Genomic DNA, 13,117 nt, shown 5'->3' on the forward strand with positions numbered 1-13,117 from the left:
TCTTTGAACTTCTTTCCTCATTGATCAAACCTGTCAGGATCTCCAAGACTTTTAACAGTGCCCAAAACTCTGCAAATACTTACACAATACCTTTTATATATCCCAGGCTTGGGATATAAAGTGAATATGAGATCTTAACCAAACTCCAGGAACTCAAGAGTTTGGTAAATCTAAGCTCCTCTGGATGGCCTGCTTCCCACCTTGCCACCCACAAGCTGCTATTAGCATCCTCTTCCCCACTACCTAAAATGTCTTTATCGATACATATGTAATATACAGTGTTATCTCATTAAGAATTGCATTAATGTTCATAAGATATTGATTGCTACGTCTCTCTGAATAGAGCATGCCTGGTACACAGTCCCAGGTGCTTCTGAGGGTGGAAAACAATGGTCATTCAACAAGGTCTATGGTATCCTGCTCCTCCCCCACTTCCCTCTCACCCAACTGCTCCTTGGTACGTAGAGTGTTGAAGCAAGGCTCAGAGATAATCTGACAGAAGAGTTCCAGAAACATATTCTCTGAGGTGCTCTGCATGTCTGTTTGGTAGTATATCTCAATGCCACAGTTATTGTGAACTTCATTCCTCTGTTGATAAACAAACCATCCTCCTAGGAAGTTTCAAAAAGAAAGTAACAAGTTCAAAAATGTATTTAGGATTTAATAACATCAATGCTGTATTTGCTCACTCTTATAAACAATAATTTAGACATCAATAGTAAAGGAAGGCAGAGAAAGCCTAACTTCGTATTTGATTTGTTTCACCAGTGGCCAAACTTTGACCATAAACTAGCAATAGTAAGTTAACTCCCTCTTATCACAAGAGTGATGGAGACACAGGCTATTAAGTCTTCCCACACCACTTTATATGCTTCCAGTCTTTTCATACATATCCCAAATGTCTCTCCTTCACAATGCCTTCAACTTTTCTTTGTAAACTGTAAATGCCTTCCCACGGCAAGTTAAATGAAGGAAGGCATTCACATCTGATCACCTGGCTAAATCAGAATGATTTCCTATCACGAGGCATTGTGAGACTGCAATGCGAACTAAGTTACTTTTGAGCATGGTGCAACTTGGAAGGGCACTCAGGAGGCAAAAGAGACAGGGTCCTGGGAGGGAAGACAGAGGGGTAAGTAGAGTGAAGAGTTACACAAGATAAATTTCACTTTGACATTTTGTTTCACTGGCCTCACTTTGCCTGAAGTCAAGTGCTATGTCTCTGAAATAGCAGATCCGGATTTTTCTACTCAGCCCTGGTTGTAGAAACTAAGGAACAAACTAGCAGAAGTTTGAAATAAACCACTACTGGTGTGTGATGACTGGTGATGCAGAACAGCACGACTGTGCTCAAGGTATCTCTAAGCATTCAACAAAGATACTATGAGGTGCTAATATGTTTGAGTTGCATCAGTAGCTACTCAAATGAGCCAGATGCAGATCCTGGCTTTAAGGAATGTACAGTCTAACAAGAACATGGCCGGGCCGGGCGCAGTGGCTCATGCCTGGGAGCACTCTGGGAGGCCAAGGAGGGTAGATTGCTCCGAGCTTGAGGTTCAAGACCAGCCTGATTAGACCCTGTCTCTAAAAATAGCTGGGCATTATGGCAGATACCTGTAGTCCCAACTACTTGGTAGGCTGAGTTAAGAGGATTGCTTAAGTCCAAAAGTTTGAGGTTGCTGTGAGCTGGTGAGCTATGACGCCATGGCACTCTACACAAGGGTGACAAGTGAGACTCTGTCACACACACACAAAAAAAAGCCACATGGGAATGCACTTTAATCTTAAGGCCAGAGTAGAAGTGCTCAATTGCTTAAACAAACTGTCCTGACAGTTCAGAAGTAGAAATGATTATTTTTAGCTGGGAGTTTTAGTAAAAGTTTATAGGCCTGTAAAGGTAAGTAAGGTGTAGGTCCATGAGGAAAAAGAGAGAAAGGGGAATGAAACAGTTGGGGGGAAAAAAGCACAAATGGCACATTCATGGGGAACACCAACAACCAAGTCTATATTCCCCCTAATATTCAAAAACAGTCAATTCCAGCATCATTCTCTTCAAAATTATTGTCCACCTCCAATTTTACCTCTATGATCCACCTACAAGATAATCTTCTGGCCTAATTATCTACCTCTAATAATACTTCTATAAGTTGTGGAGGATGCCAGTGGATCTTTACCATTAAACCATGTTATCTTCCAACTGAATTCAGCCTATCTATAATCACCCACATTACTATGTCAAAATAGTCTATTACCTAAGTTCTACCATCTCAACTTACTGTCAGGGAGCTGAACCTCTCTGTATCGAACCAGCTGACTTGGAAGAAGAGGTTTGGTATGAGCATGTTCAATGAGGGTGTCTTCAACCATCTGCATAATTCCTAACGCAGCCTGTGGAAAAATATAAGTCCCAGCACATTACAGAAACAAACACATTTTGTCTGTGAAGATAAAAACAGTATAATGGATGGCAGTCCACTGCAACGTGGAAACAGTAAGTTTGCAAATAAGCTAGCTTAGTTTATCATAAAAATGGATTTTTAATCTTAAATACATTTGATCCTATTCAAATGGATAAAAATTTGTCATTACTCTGCAGTATAGTCAATATGGCAGCAATGAAGAGAAATAGAGACCCAGACAATCATCAGCACTAATGCCAGTGCTCGAAAAATGACAATGGCAAAGTTAGGGACCAGGGTAGTAGAGTTGGTCCCCAGTGAAATGGCACTATCTGCAAACACCTGAGAACATAGCAAAGGAGGTGAGCATAAGGCTTTACTGTAGGTAAAAATGACCTTAGTAAGAATCTCTGTCACTTACTAACATCTCACCTTGGGCACATTGTTTTGGAGGAAGTATAGTAGGGTGATGGAGACTGACGGATCTTGAGACAGGTAGCTGCAGAAGTTTTGTGGTGCTTTCCCACGTGGGAAGCATTTGGCATATACTATTTAACCCTTATAACCCACGATGTAGGCACTACCATAACTAATTTTACTGATAAGAGAACTGAGTACAGAGTTAAGACATTTTCAAAGGATGATATATCTAGTATGTGGCACAGCCAGGATTTAAATCTGAGCTATCTGATTCTATGTGTCATGTGTTCTTATTCATTTTAACTGTCCTGCCACCCTATACGGACTAGGGATAATTATTCCCATTTCCTCCTGTGATTGGCAGGCAACAGTGGAGGAAGCAGTTACGAAAGTAGGTCCTCGGGTGGCGCCTGTGGCTCAGTGGGTAGGGCACCAGCCCCATATACTGAGGGTGGTGGGTTTGAGCCTGGCCTCAGCCAAACTTCAACAAAAAAAATTGCCAAGCGTTTTGGCGGGCACCTATAGTCCCAGCTGCTCAGCAGGCTGAGGCAAGAGAATCGCCTAAGCCCAGGAGTTGGAGGTTGCTGTGAGCTGTAGCGCCACGGCACTCTACTGAGGGTGATGAAGTGAGACTCTGTCTCTTAAAAAAAACAGAAAGTAGGTCCTCAATCAGCTACCATCATTTTACTTCCCCTGTATCCTCTCCTACCATCTTCCATAGGACCAACAAGGTTCAGTGAATTGGAATGTGCTTATTTCTAGTCTTGAGACAGACTGAAGGGGAAAAAAATCACTTAAAAGATTGCTACAAACTCAACCACCCACCTGCTTTGATATGTTTCCATGGAGAAGGGCTTCAATATGCAGCCGTGATAGGAGTTGAGGTATAAAGGCCTTAAGACGAGGAAGGGTAACATCTGTAAAGGTGAAAGAAATACTGAGCTTTACCTTTGAGATTTTTTATTTGTTTTTTTTTTTTTTTTTTTTTTTAGCTGGGGCCAGGTTTACCTTTGAGATTTTTAAAAAACTTACAAATATAGTATACAAGAGTTCCTGCACACCTTCAGCCAGTTTTCCCAAGTTAACATCTTTCATAATTATAATACAAGGCTCAAAACTAAGAAATCAATACTGGTACAAAACAATTAACTAACGTATGGACTTTATTTGGGTTTCAGTTTTTCCATCAATATCCTTTTCTGTTCCAGGATCTAATCTACAATTCCCCATTGCATTTAGCTGTTATTCATGTGTCTTTACTGCCCTCTAATCTATAACAGTACCTAGGTCTTTTCTTGTCTTTCATGGCCTTAAGACTTTTTTTTTGGGGGGGGGGGGGTGAGACAGAGTCTCACTATGTTACCCTGGGTAGAGTGCCATGGCTTCACAGCTCACAACAACCTCAAACTCTTGGGCTTAAGCGATTCTCTTGCCTCAGCATCTCAAGTAGCTGGGACTACAGGCACCTGCCACAACGCTATTTTGTTGTTGTTGTTGTTCTAGTTGTCATTGTTGTTTAGTAGGCCTGGGTGGAGTTTGAACTCACCAGCCCTGGTGTATGTGGCTGGCACGTTAGCCACTGAGCTACAGGCACCGAGCCCATGGCCTTAAGACTTTTGAAGAGTATTGTTCAGTTATTTTGTAAAATGTCCCTCATTTGGCTTTGTCTACTGTTTTATCATGATTAAGTTATACTTACGTATTACTAGGAAGAATACTACAAAGGTATGTGTTTTCCTTGGTGCATCCTACCAGGGGACACATAAGGTTGATATCTAGTGAAATTAACACTGACCACTGTTAAAGATGGTGTCTGCCAGAGGTCTTCATTATAAACGTACTATTTTGTTCTTTTGGTTCTAAGTGAATAACTTATGTATGCTCTGTGTGCAATTTGGAAAAGCCCTCTTGCTTATTGATGCCTATTTTTCCCATTATAACTAATAAATATTTGGGGGACATACTTATCCTGTTTAACCTTAATTTTTGTCTAATAATTTTAGCATTCATTTGTGTGCCTATGGCAATTATTACTATGGTGTCCTAATGGTAATTTTTCTGTTTCCCTCATTCCTTTTACATGTATTGATTTAATTTTTCTATAAGAAAAAGCCCTTTCTCCATATAATTACTGCGACAGGCAAGATCCACCATCAGATGCTAAAATTAGTGACTGAAATGGAAGGAGAAACACAGGATCAGGCACTTTATGATGCTATCTTTCAAACTATAAAGTATGTACTATTACCCCCATATTAGAGATGAGAAAACTGAAGTTAAGAAAATTTAAGTTTCTTGTCCAAAATCATCACACTAGTTAAGTTGCACCGCTGGGACTTGATCCTTGGTTTAATGCTGAGGTGGATACTCATTCCACTCCACTGCGTCCCCTTCACTGGATTCCCTCAGCACTCTCTGCAGCTCTCTATCACAGTACTTACCCTCGTCCCTACCAAAACGATCCATTTACAGTCTATGCTTCACCCCTAGACTGGAGCTCCTTGATCCAAGAAACTCTATCTAATTGATTGTTTTTAAATCTCAAGCACCTGAAGTCTAGGGCTAGACAGTCAATAAATGTTACTGGACCATAACGAATTCTTGGGTTCTTGCTATACCGGCACCTGGATAGCTGAATAATTAAGACATGGGGGAGCCAGCCTCTCACATTAAGTTGTCTCCAAATTAAACTTTATTGGCATTCTGTATTATCACAGGAGTATATTGAAACAGGATGATTATTTACTATAGCAGAAAATTTCAACCAAAAAAGTACTGACTTTCTCTTTATAAACCCATTTTAGGGAAGCTTCAGAGGCCTCTGAGATACTCTCTGCTTCAAATTTACATGCTATCTGACCCAAATTCTAACAAAGGGGGCGAATCCCCAAACCTTTGCTTTTCGATCATTATGAAAACAGGTTCAAAATCACCTGTATGTTATTTTTTAAAAGGTATAATTCTTACTATTAATTGCACATAACTATAACCATTTTACAAAGAAAAGTATGTTAACTGCCCTAAATTAAAAATGCATCTGGGGGCGGCGCCTATGGCTCAAGGAGTAGGGTGCCGGTCCCATATGCCAGAGGTGGCGGGTTCAAACCCAGCCCCGGCCAAAAACCAAAATAAATAAATAAATAAATAAAAATGCATCTGGGCCCAGTGCCTATAGCTCAGCGGCTAGGGCACCAGCCACATACACTGGGGCTGGCAGGTTCAAACCCAGCCCAAGCCTGCCAAACAATGACAACTACAACAAAAAAATAGCCAGGTATTGTGGCGGGCGCCTATAGTCCCAGCTACTTAGGAGGCTGAGGCAAGACAACTGCTTAAGCCCAAGAGTTGGAGGTTGCTGTGAGCTGTGATGCCATGGCACTCTACCAAGGGTGACACAGTGAAACTCTGTCTCAAAAAATAAATAAAATAAAAGTAATAAAAATGCATCTGTTCTAGCTAACGAATTTTATATTCTAGCCTCCTACCCAATGCCCAAGGCAACAAAATGACTTTCAATACTTTGCTTTTGATTTGTCACTGAAGACATCAAAAGCATAGTGTTACTGAATAAAAAGGACTGCCCAGAAAAGATTTTTAAAAATTCAACAGAATTCTTTTTTAATTATATTTTAATTCTTACTGCTGAGCATGCAGAAAGGAAGATTAATTGGTGAAATAATGTTGGGAAGTGAAAAAAATAAAACAATAATAAATGGTGATACCAGTACACGTTTTTTCCAGGAAGGCAACCCTGAAAGTAATGTCTTTCTACTCAATAGGCATTCATCACACACACATTGATATTATATTGGATACTATAATATATCCCACACCGACACTACACTAGATACCAAAATATTATATTATACTAGATGAAGGGGATAAAAGGAAAGCATAATCACTGCTCTTAAGGAATTTCAGATTTTCAAGCCAAACTCCTGAAAATGAAAACTATAGGCGCGCACCACTATGCCCAGCTAGTTTTTCTATTTTTAGTAGAGGAGGAGTCTTGCTCTTGCTTAGGCTGGTCTTGAACTCATAAGCTCAAGCAATCCTTCTGCCTTGGCCTCCCAGAGTACTAGGATTATAGGTGTGAGCCACCATCCCTGATAAGTTGATCCCCAGACTCTTAAAAAGCCTGGCCACGTTTTCTAATTTTTAAAACCAGATCTGCTTTACTTAGAACAAATCCAAGGATGCAGGAGCAGGGGGAAAAATGTCTAAGCACTTCAGTGTGATAAGACTTTCAAGTTCAGACCATTTTTCCTTTTCGGAAACCTTCAATATTAACAAGGTAAGTGCTTGGGTCAGAGCAGTTAGTTATCTGCAGAAATCCAAAGAACAGTAATAATTAAATGTCATAGGTTGAGGCTGAAAACAGCAAATGTAGCTAAACTGCCCAAATGTAAAAGTCACTTCAAAGGCTACCACCATTTTTATAAAAAATACACACACTTGGCTTTAACAGAACTGAATGTTATTTGAAAGTATAAACATTTGGTATCAGGATAAACCAAAATGATTTTAGAAAAAAAATGAAGAAAATATAAGGCTTTAAGTAGAAAATGATTCTCACCATCCAGGGCTTCTTTTAATTCATTTTTGGTCCAGGCCACTTCAGTCATCAGCAAGCGGAGGTAGTACATGGCATGCTGGTGAGGCTGTTCAGCCCGGAAATTGTTAAGAGATCGCATATACTAGTGAAGGGAAACACAGGCTCATTAATTTTATAAAGCTTTTAAGAAGTCATTTGAAAACTTCACTTATAATCAAACTTTGTTTTGTACAAATTATGTCTGCAGGACACAGGAATATTTACTCCCTTCTCCTTTCTGAAGCTTACTCCTCTCTGGTCCTTAAAGGATAGGCCTTTTCTCTGTCCAGGCCAATGCTTTTCCTCTAGCATCTCATGTGGACTGTAGGTGCCTTTGTTATGGAACATCTTTCATCCCTCAGAAATTATCCCCAGTTTTCAGGGCCTCCCTCTTTTGGCATCCTTAGATTTTATGCTATAAAGCTATCCAAAATGTCTCTATAAGCAAGCAACATGGATAGGTGTATGTGTGTATAGATATTACATTAGTGCTTTATTTGAGGATTGATGATAGTTTCTTATGGTATATGATGAAGGTCACAGCTCAGCTTCAAAAGTAGCTATCCATCCTGCATTCAGCCAAACGTGGGTTGAATTTAAGTGGGAGATACATCAAATCTAAATAATGTGCCCTAATGTGCAAAGTAGTAGGGCAGACTTCAGTTTGCTGAACTGTGTGTTCTTCCAAACTGGAAGTTAGGAGAAAACATTCAAGGAAGCCCTGACAGCCACTAGGTGCTTCTCTTTGAAAATCAGTGCCGCCCCTGCACTAGCTCACAAAGGAGGAGCCAGGTATCCACCAGAGTTTCCTGGGTGTTCTTTCTGGGATTTAGCAAAGATACGGTGAGATGAATGAGACAGGATCATAAATCTTTCTTTTCCTCCTCTCCCCTTTTCAAAAAAATTTCATAATATAACAATATTATCTTAAAAAATAGTAAGTTACAAAAATGAGTTTGGAAAACTTACTGCCTCTTTGATAATTTCAAATCTTTTTTCATCAATCTCAAAGGTAGCCATTTTTTCAATAATCTTCTTTAGCAAAATTGGCTGCTTGTCATTGTAACCTTTCACCGAGAGCTACAGAAAAGAGTTCAGGGTATTAAAGGTCTAAAAATACCATGAAACACTTAAATAAACAACTTAAGTTTGATTTTTAAGCATTTAGAAATTCCCAAAGCCAGGTATATTAAAATAAAAATGCAACAAGAAATTCAATTAATTTACCTTTTCATGAATTCAGTTCAATACTTAAGAAGATAAAGATAAAATTGAACTATCTTTTTAAACAGTATTATTTATTTATTTTTTTAGAGATGAGGTCTTGCTATGTTGTCCAGGCTGGATTTGAACTCTTGAGTTCAAATGATCCTGCTGCCTCAGCCCCTACGTAGCTAGGACTGTAGGCTGAGGCTACCATGAAGCCATTAACTATCATTATATTAAATAATACCCCAAAGCATAGTTTTATCTTCCTAAAATCTATAGCAAATATACTCACCTGATGCCAAACCAGTGACATATACTACATCATCAAAATTCAAGTTCTCATTAAATCAAAATTAATCACAGAATATGAATTAAGTTTCTTATTCATAAATAATTTCTAATGAATGGCAGGCTTAAGGTTCTTAAAGGTATAGTAAGAAGGTAAAAAAAAAAAAAATCACAGGGGAGGTTGGGTATAGTAGTGTACACCTATAGTTCCAGCTACCTGTGAGGCTGAAAAGGGAGGCTGACTTGAGCCCAGGAGTTTCAGGCCTGCCTGGGCAACACAGTGAGACTTTCTCTGTCTCTTTAAACAACAATCACAAGAGAGAGTTATCTAGCAAACTATTAAGATACATCCCAAAATTATTTATATTTAAATATTTTAAAAATCATCTTTGGGGAACTTAGCCCCGATTTTGCATTACATGGCATTTTGCCAGTTTTTTATTCCAGTGTTGCCCAGTAAAGAACCACAATTTTAACCATTTGCTTATTTGATGAGTTCTACTGATGTCTCAAAAGCCAATGGCAAAACAAATGTGTGGAAAGGATACACTAAACATCAGGATTTTGCCTTAGGACAATTAACTCTGTCTCTAGAATGAGGACTGTCTATTAAATTCCACATAGTGGCATCCACAACAGTAGAGAATACACTGAAACTACAATACCTACGGATGCCTCTACCCTGTGAAGGCATGAACCTAGGCAAGAACCGCAGCTGGAGCGTGGTCACTGGCCATGGAAAGCACATCATGTACCACAGGAACTAGAAAACTCACTTTATCATAAAAATGACCTGTTTTAATGGTAATATGCTACTAAAATTCAACAACAAAAATGTAACTAGATTATTACTTTTCTATTTGGAGTTAATTTTGATCTCTGGGCTTTATATGTCTATGGACTATGAGAATGATTAAATTATATACATTCTTATTCATTAAACAAAAGTTACCAGAGAATTTATATGAAGAAATAAAGTCATCGCAAAATAAAAATTTTAAACCTTAAAATCTTTTGAATAATTCAAATGAGTACCCAGAAATGCTATTTGAGTTTTTATTAACCTGTAATATATTGTAATAATTTCTTGAAAAGAAAAGTGAAGATTGATGCATGCCATAAATGGGATGTTAATTTGAAACTGAGATATAAGCAAGTTCGGAAAGTATCAGAAATACTTTCAAGAGAAAAGATCTAGTTATTTCTTGAGATCCATTTAATAGTGCTTATTTTGAAACACATTTAAAAAGTTAATGATGCATGCTACAAAATAAGTCAAAATGTCAGGTGTATTTGAACATGGAAACATTCTACCACTGTCTGCAGAAAGAAAGGAAACTTATATATAAATGAAATACAAGCACCACAAGAGTAACTATGGATATCTTTCACTTATAGATGTTAATATACTCAAATACGTAGAAAAAACATGCTTTCAAAATTTGTATGTTAAATATCTCAAGCATAAGAACATGCAAGTGCAGCACACATACATGTGCACATGATGCACCGAACTTCCCACTGATCATTCATTAGTGGGACTAATACCAAGTTCAGTTCTTCAATCATTAAATAGGCATAAGGAAAAAAACCCATCAATCTTCTTGTTTATAAAAATGCAGAAGTTAATAGTTTTCCCAAGCTCAATATAACGCTTAAATGGTGTGGTGCCTTTTCTTTGGTTTTTATTTTACTTACAAGTATTGCATTCATTCCTGATGCAATGCCATAGCTCAAACCTGAGAGGCGTGCTGCATATGTATACTCTTTTAAATCATCCTTCAATAACCTGATTAACAGGTATGTCATGTTGCAATGGAGAGGATCAGCATAAATGTAGCGACTAACAAAAAAAAAAAAAAAAAGGAAATGCTTTGATACCTCAAGCAGCGGCATGGTAATGAAGAAACATGACTGAAGAGTATGGATATGCAGCCTCATGATCTGGATTTCTAGGGAAACAGTACAGGCCAATCTTAGGTTTTACCAAAGGAAGAGGACTTCAAATACAGAATGGGTGGGATCTAAACCTAAATCAGGGTCCAATTTTGAGTAGAAAAATGTAACAGTCTGATGAAAGATGTTTAAAAAAAAAAGAAATCAAGGAAAATTTGCATAATATGAATGGTATGTAGTTGAATACACAGAATAAGAGCTAATGTAAAAATTAAATGTTGAGAAAATGATTAACCATAAAGATGTAAAAAAAAAGAAATTAAACTCATACCCTTGATCAAAAACGCTTCCATCAAATCAATATAAAAAATGTTGATGAGTGGAAGGCTCCAAGGCGTGGGTACTTACATACATCCCATAGATGGTATTTTGGAGATCATAGCTCAAGCCTGCTAGCTCTGCTGCATATGCATACTCGTTGAGTGAGTCTTTGAGGAGCTCAAGGTACAAATAGGCCATGTTACAGTGCAAGGGGTCCACATAAGCAAATGGGCTGGAAGAAAATGTTGACAGTAAAATAGCTGATTTATTACTTCCCAATGTGATATGGCCTTTCGAGATGGATTAAGATAACTGAACATCCATTATTATAATTTCCTGAGGATATGGCTGAATTCTTGAGGCTATTTCTTCTCATTAGGAAAAAACAAGGTGTCTGAAAAAGAAGCCTGAAATATGCTGTCCATGTGTACTGGTGGTGAAGAGGCAGAAGGAACTGCTTATCCTAGGTGGTGTGGTAGAACTGAAAAGTAAGAAATGCAGGGTAGGTGAGGAGTGGGGACAGGCTGAAACACGTGCCTCTGTCTAGGCGAACAGGAGGCATGGCCGATGGAACGGCTACAGCACAAGCACATCCTCTTTCTTTCTCCAAGAAAGTCACACCCTTAGTGGACAGCAGTAAGAGACTGAGAAATGTGCCTGTGGTAATGATATGAACTTCAAAAACTGAGACCTGTGAAAATGTTAGCTGATCTCTGAGTTTTCCCTAAAATCAATAAAGCTAGAGCACAGTTAGTAAAATAATTGATCATTTCTGTATCTGTAGCCAGAACTAGGAAAAAATATTAAAATTGAAAAATAATTAAATAAGAAAGAACAAATGAAAAAAATTACAGAGTGAAAGACTAAACAGAAGTCCAGAGATTAACTAATCATTTCCCAGATAAAAAACATACGGTTACTCACATTACCTTAACTGGTAGCGGCAAGCTGGGATTCAAACACAAGTCAAATGACCTGTTCATCTGACTATTTGATCCTGCTTACCTTTTTCATAAGCAAGTAAAAGATTTACTTTTTCTTTTCTTTTTTTTTTTCTGTAGAGACAGAGTCTCACTTTACGGCCCTCGGTAGAGTGCCATGACGTCACACGGCTCACAGCAACCTCCAGCTTTGGGGCTTATGCGATTCTCTTGCCTCAGCTTCCCGAGCAGCTGGGACTATAGGCACCTGCCACAACGTCCGGCTATTTTTTGGTTGCAGTTTGGCCGAGGCTGGGTTTGAACCCACTATCCTCGGTATATGGGGCCAGCGCCCTACAAGATTTACTTTTTCAACAGACACGCATTATACGTTTACTAGAGTGCCAGGCTCTTCGCATTATATGTTTATTAGAGTGCCAGGCTCTTCTTTAGGCACTAGAAATAAAGAGGGAACTAATCAAGCAAAGTCCCTGACCTCACAGAGCTTGTAGTCTAGTTGGAGGAAACAAGGAAAACACTTAAACCTGATAGCTCAGTTGGTGATAGTGCTATGGAGAAAAATTAAGCAGTATAATGAGAATAGGGAATAATAGGGTGGCGACAGCAGTGCAGAAAGATTGCTGCTTTACGTATGATTAGGTCGGCTGGACATCCGCACCCAGACAAGAAGGAAGAAGGCAGGGAGCCCTGGAGAAGTCTAAGGGGTGGCGGGAAGAACTTTCCAGGATGAAAAAAGAGTGCTAAAGACCTGAGGCAGCTGCCTGCATGGAAGCAAATTAAAAACTTCATTCTATTTGGCCCAGGCATGGTGGCTCATGCCTGTAATTCCAGTACTTGGGAGGCTGAGGCGAAAGGATTGCTTGAGCCCAGAAGTTAGAGACCAGTCTGGGCAACATACTGAGACCCTGTCACAAAACAAAACAAAAAACAATTAGCCAGGCATGGTGGTGTATGCTTGTAATCCCAGCACTTTGGGAGGTTAAGCAGGGAGGATTGCTTGAGACCAGGAATTCAAGACAAGCCTAGGCAACACAAGACCCTGTCCATAT

At 38.9% G+C, this 13,117-nt stretch overlaps 1 protein-coding gene across 4 annotated transcripts in view; it reads right to left on the minus strand.

The window, feature by feature from the left end:
* IDE (insulin degrading enzyme) overlaps positions 1-13,117 on the minus strand; it is a 92,683-nt gene that overhangs the window by 7,550 nt on the left and 72,016 nt on the right. For 3 of the 4 annotated variants that reach the window (XM_053582716.1, XM_053582717.1, XM_053582718.1), the window contains 6 exons: positions 11,215-11,359; positions 8,383-8,493; positions 7,396-7,516; positions 3,645-3,736; positions 2,277-2,388; positions 444-611 (listed from right to left, as the gene is read on the minus strand). In XM_053582716.1, the coding sequence (XP_053438691.1) occupies positions 444-611; positions 2,277-2,388; positions 3,645-3,736; positions 7,396-7,516; positions 8,383-8,493; positions 11,215-11,359 (749 nt within the window). Of the gene's footprint in view, positions 1-443; positions 612-2,276; positions 2,389-3,644; positions 3,737-7,395; positions 7,517-8,382; positions 8,494-10,608; positions 10,754-11,214; positions 11,360-13,117 lie in introns of all 4 variants that reach the window. The other variant, XM_053582719.1, reaches the window with a different exon arrangement.

Source organism: Nycticebus coucang, chromosome 3 (assembly GCF_027406575.1).
Source record: "Nycticebus coucang isolate mNycCou1 chromosome 3, mNycCou1.pri, whole genome shotgun sequence".
Classification (NCBI taxonomy): Eukaryota; Metazoa; Chordata; class Mammalia; order Primates; family Lorisidae; genus Nycticebus; species Nycticebus coucang.